The sequence below is a fragment of the Eriocheir sinensis genome, unplaced genomic scaffold, assembly GCF_024679095.1.
Source record: "Eriocheir sinensis breed Jianghai 21 unplaced genomic scaffold, ASM2467909v1 Scaffold223, whole genome shotgun sequence".
Classification (NCBI taxonomy): Eukaryota; Metazoa; Arthropoda; class Malacostraca; order Decapoda; family Varunidae; genus Eriocheir; species Eriocheir sinensis.
In genome coordinates, this window is record NW_026111525.1 from 421,361 (window position 1) to 427,500 (window position 6,140).

The 6,140-nt window shown below is 42.5% G+C and overlaps 1 protein-coding gene across 1 annotated transcript in view; it reads left to right on the forward strand.

The window, feature by feature from the left end:
• Positions 1-774: 774 nt before the first annotated feature.
• LOC126990918 (uncharacterized) overlaps positions 775-6,140 on the forward strand; it is a 58,596-nt gene continuing 53,230 nt past the window's right edge. The window contains exon 1 of the mRNA XM_050849556.1: positions 775-847. Coding sequence (XP_050705513.1) covers positions 793-847 — 55 coding nt within the window. The 5' untranslated portion in view covers positions 775-792. The remainder of the gene's footprint in view (positions 848-6,140) is intronic.

Sequence of the window (6,140 nt, forward strand, 5' to 3'; positions counted from 1 at the left end):
TCTTAGGTTCACGGTACAGAGGAAGGCTCAAACTTCCACCAGGGTCATAAAACTACCTCTGGAAATGCCCCGAACTCTCTACGAAAGCCTTGTCAAATGTATGTTTCTTAGGTTCACGGTACAAAGGAAGGCTCAAACTACCACCAAGGTCATAAAACTATCCCTGGAAATGCCCACAAACTCCTACGATAGCCTTGTCAAATATGTGTCTCTTAGGTTCATGGTACAGAGGAAGGCTCATATTACCAACAGGGTCATAAAACTACCTCTGGAAATGCCCCAAACTCCTACGAAAGCCTTGTCAAATTTATGTTTCTTAGGTTCACGGTATAGAGGAAGGGTCACACTACCACCAGGACCATAAAACTACCCCTGGAAATGCCCCAAACTCCTACGAAAGCCTTGTCAAATGTATGTTTCTTAGGTTCACGGTATAGAGGAAGGGTCACACTACCACCAGGACCATAAAACTACCCCTGGAAATGCCCCAAACTCCTACGAAAGCCTTGTCAAATGTGTGTTTCTTAGGTTCACGGTACAGAGGAAGGGTCACACTACCACCAAGGTCATAAAACTACCCCTGGAAATGTTCCAAACTCTTACGAAAGCGTTGTCAAATGTATGTTTCTTAGGTTCACGGTACAGAGGAAGGCTCAAACTTCCACCAGGGTCATAAAACTACTTTTGGAAATGCCCACAACCCCTACGAAAACATTGTCCAATGCGAGTGCTTGGGCTCCGAAACGTTGAAGAAAATGAGCCTCACTGTGTCCTTTCTCTTCCTCCCTCCAGATGGCGTCGCTGGGCCCCCGCGTGATGGTGGTGGTGGCGGTGGCGACCCTCGGGGGTAAGTGTTGACTGATTAAACTTTTATTCACAAACAGTACTGTGCTGGACCAACGAGGCACGGGACAAACCTTAGTCTCTCACTGAATAATGTCTGCAGTTTCCCTAAATGTTGCTTAATATGCTCATTTTTTTATATATATATATATATATATATATATATATATATATATATATATATATATATATATATATATATATATATATATATATATATTGCTAAACATTATTTTTATTTTGTTTTTATTCACGTTGCTGAAATTTGTTCGTTTTTAGACCAAGACAGAAACGTTTGGTACCAAGTTAATAAAGATGGCGTTTGTGACCACGCTCGTTAGACTCTTCCTGTTAGACCTGAGTACATCCATTTGGAAAGGACCTCTTGGGGGAGACACATACAGGCAGACGGATATACAGGCACACACACAGACAGAAATACACCTACTACTGGTAATAGCGGATTAAGCTGGTAACAGGCCTAGATTTTGTTTCACGGAGTAGTCAAAGTCAGAGGTTTTATTTCCATCGCACAATGGTTATTCTTCATCGAAAGTACATGTAGATATATAATTCACATTTAAATTGAAGACATGAGCCTTAGAGTAGTCGTTGGTTCTACACGTTCGGGTCGTATTACAAGACATTTCTTTGTCAAAATACACAAATTTGACAAGGCTTTCGTAGGAGTTGTGGGCATTTCCAGCAGTAGTTTTATGACCCTGGTGGTAGTTTGACCCTTCCTCTGTGCCATGGAACTAAAGAAACACTCATTAGAACCCGATCGACCCCCTCTTTGACTTTTAGATCATTAAATGGCTGATGTGAGAACCGGAAGTGTCTTATAATACCAACCGGAGTCACTCCAGCGATGCCCCGTGACCCTGGGAAGATAATTGGCACCAAAGGCATCGACACGCCTCTCCAAGCCACTGTTCAGGGTCCATGTCTCACTGTCACACAGGGGGCTTCGTGGTGCAGTGGTTAGCACACTCGGCTCACAACCGAGAGAGCCTGGGTTCGATTCCCGGCGGAGTGGAAAAAATTGGGCGACTTTTCCGATACCCTACGCCCCTGTCCACCCAGCAGTGAATGGGTATCAGGTATTAATCGGGGGTTGTGTCCCGTCTCATGGGGTCTGTTCCCTTCTCCTATAATTCCTTCCCCTTCTGTCTCTCTCCGGCATATGACCACAGATGTTGCGCCGACTAAAATAAATTTTCCAACTTTTCTCACAGCCACACAGTAAGACAGGAAGCACAGGCGACTTAGAGATTTGAGTCTGTCCGCCTGTATAGATATCGACAACGCCATATACTCGTGTTGATTGAGTCCATAACACCGCGGGCCAGGCCAAGCTGTCGAGTGCCTCCCTGGCGTGACCCACCATTGTTATGCACCTACCCACACACACACACACACACACACACACACACACACATAGCCACAAATCACCAGCACTGTTTTAATTCCTCTCATAACCTAACCTTTACGGACCCAAACCTTCGTCACCTTCCAATACATTAAATTTTACTCTGAATACCTAATTGTTTACCTCGCCTCCTCCCCCTCCGCCGCCTCCACGCTGCATTGTTGCCAGGCTTTGTTATGTGAGCTGACGGTCGTGACTCAGGTGAGGCCGCCGGTACACGGGTAAACACACCACACTCGATAGGGTAGTTACTGGCGCCGCGGTAATACGGAAATGTGGAGTTTTGGAAGATTAATTAACGTGACCTCAGGGTGCTGTCTTTGGAAAGGTGAATGTATAGAGTGAAAGGAAGAAAGGAGTGAGTGAACGGCCGAGGCAACTGTTTGTGCTTTTTTGTTTGTTTTGTTATGACGTCCATTGTTTAGCTACTATCGTTGTTGTTGTTGTTGTTGTTGTTGTTGTCGATACACAGCCAGATTTTAGGGATGCTAGATTTTCCACACACACACACACACACACACACACACACACACACACACACACTGAAGGTTTCTATCATAGAGGCACCATATATCACGTGACCAACAATCTTTTTTTTTTTTTTACGTCTACGCTATAGCGCCGGTAGGCTTGCTTGAGGGGCCTGGATGGTGCTCGGCTTCAGCCCGTCATGGCGCAGGCAAGTGTTTATAGTGGCGCCATCTTCTCTTTTCACTCCTGCACTGTTCTATTGGTACTATCACCTCGACTCGTATGTGTGTAACTTGTGAGTGAAACTAAAAAGAAGAACACTGATGAATTTTGACACTCCGCAGGAAGAGGCAGCGTTAATCTCCAAGTAGCCAGGGAAAGGGAAGGGAGTAGGAGGAGCTAAAGGGGGAAGGAAGGAGGAAAAGGAGGAAGAAGATTAGGAGAGGAAGAAAGAGGAGGAGACGGGAAAGAGGAGGTGGGAAATACATAGGAATACATAGGAAGAACAGGCACCAGAAGACCTGTCGGTCTATGGCGAGGGTGTCTGTTTACTACCGCTACTACTAGTAATCTACGTGTGGTAGGACAGGACAGAATAGAGAGAATAGATGAAATAATGGTATGAAAATTTTCTTATTATTCACTACTACTACTACTACTACTACTACTACTACTACTACTACTACTACTACTACTACTACTACTACTACTACTACTACTACTACCACTACTACTACCACTACTACTACCACTACTACTACCACTACTACTACTACTACTACTACTATAGTGAATCCAGAATGAACTGGCGGATTGGGGGGTGAGAGGTGCGGGTCAGCCCCGCACCGCACCTTGCCACACACTCGCAACACTTCTCGCTTCCTCTCATATGCCAGCTATTTACTACCTTTAAATAAATTTAATTAAATAATTGGATAATCCAATAGGGTCATATAGCGTTAAGATTGTTTCGTTTTTAGATACTAACAAAGATTTTGTATAAATACCACGACACTTGTCAACGTTGTATTCCAACGTTGTCATTTTACACATCCAGGGCCCAGCCTTCCCAGGTCACTTCTCTCAAGGTCATGGAAGGGTCAGCAGGTGGGCCCATGGGTGGCCCGCTCCCGCCTCTGCCTCTCCCCTCCCTCCCTCTCCCTGCCTCTTCACGTCGTTGGCTGCACAGCCGCGAGAAAGAACTCATTTACAATGTAAACAAGTACTTTTTAGACGAAAAAACAACAGAGGATTTATCATACCACTCACAAGAGTAACTGCAAGAACAGCGAGAGCCACTAATTTTAGTGAAAGAACTGTTGAAAGAGTCTGCGCCAAACTGGATCATGAGTGCATGATGAACAGGTCACCAAGATAGCCTGTATTCTCGTACCCGAAGAAAACGGGCCGTGCTGCAACAGTGAAAAATGTAGACGATTTTGATCAACGTGTAATTAGAAGAACTGTTCTAGGATTCTATGAAGAGAAAGAACTCCCTACATTGCACAAAATAAGGGAAGAACTCAAGGAAAGTATTTCCTTCAAGGGATGCATCGAATCCCTACGTAAGATTCTATTTCAGAGAGAGAGAGAGAGAGAGAGAGAGAAGGAACACACAAAGACACAAAGAAAGAACAAACAACAGCAGACCTGCTGGTCCTTACGAGGCTGTTTGTGACAAGCTACACTAACTATCTAACCAAAGGTGGAAGATGAAGGACAGCAAAGGCGAAGGCTCCCCCCATCCCTCCAGCCAATGCTGGCAGGAAACGAAAAAGAACCATGCAGCATGGAAATGCATGGAAATTACGTAGGAAAGAGGAAAGAACTACCATTACTGCTACCCCTAACCGGGCCATAAAAACGGACAAGGACACCAGTATTCGAAAGAACTTTACGTTATTACGACAATGAGTAATATCTTAGTTGCTGGTTGGATTCAAAATACTTGTCTAATCTATTCTTGAAGGCCGTAACTGTTGTACTATCAGCGACATCACAGGGTAGAGAGTTCCAGACATTAACAACTCGATTGAAGAAGAAGTGTTTAGCTTCGTGCGACGAGAATCTTTTACCACTTATCTTCAAATTGTGATTTCTTCTTGTTCTATTTGATCGATCAATTGTAAAGTAATCTACCGCATTAATATCACTGAATCCTTTAAACATTTTAAACACTTCTATTAGATTTTTCGTTTTGATAGGCTGAATAAATTTACTTCTTTAATTAAGCCTTTGTTCATATGACAAATTTATCAACCTAGGAATCATCTTTGTTACTCCTCGCTGAGCCCGTTCCAACTTTTCTATGTCTTTTCTGTAATAGGGAGACCAAAACTGTACACAGTACTCTAGACGGGGTCGAACCAACGAATTATAGTTTTAATATTACTTTTTCCGATTTATTATTAAAGACTCGTCCGATGAAGCCAACCAATTTGTTTGCAGTTTTAACTACCTCTGAACAATGCTGACCGGGCCTTAAATCGCTTGATATAGTGATTCCAAGATCCTTTTCTTTACTTACTGCAGAAAGTTGTTGGCCATTCATTACGTACCGAACGCGATTGTTATTTTTTCCGATGTGCAACACTTTAGATTTGTCAACGTTAAATTTCTTTTGCCATTGATTGGCCCAACGTGCAAGTCGATCTAGATCTGATTGTGAAGCTTCTTCGTCGAGTGTCGCAGTTACTTTACAAGCAATTTTTGTGTCATCAGCAAATTTTTATACTTTGCAAGTGAGCCCATCATCGATATCATTTACATAAATTAAGAAGAGCATGGGGCCAAGCACTGATCCTTGAGGTACGCCGCTTCTGACATCGAGCCAGTTAGATGTAACACCGTTTAGAACTACTCTCTGTTTCCGCTCAGAGAGCCAGTCCACAAGCCAATTGTGAATGTTACTAGGGATTGTCGTTCTGGACCTTTTTCTTTGTCCCGGGATTCCGGGATAAAATTAGCCCTAATCCCGGGATCCCGGGATTTCCCGGGATTTTCAATTGTCTAAAATTGCACATTATACCTAGTTTCACGTTCAGATTTTTGATGTGCTTAACATTAATAGATATGCAAAAATATTACTGTAGATTGACTGTCTTATTAATTCCACTTAATATTTAATTCCAAATTTTCAGCATACACTTTGTTTCTCAACAAAGTAAAAGGAATAAGAATAAGAGCTAGTATATGCTTCGTTTACTACTTTTTCTGCTTCCGAATTCCAATGTGAATGACAATGTGAATTATAGTTCATTATCGCTGATAAAGAAAGAAAGAAAAAAAAACATTTGTTTCCATGTATACCCAGTGAAATGAAAAGAGTACTTAATGACAAAATTTAATAAAAATAAATGAAGAAAAATTAAACGTATGCATTCTTTATTTATAA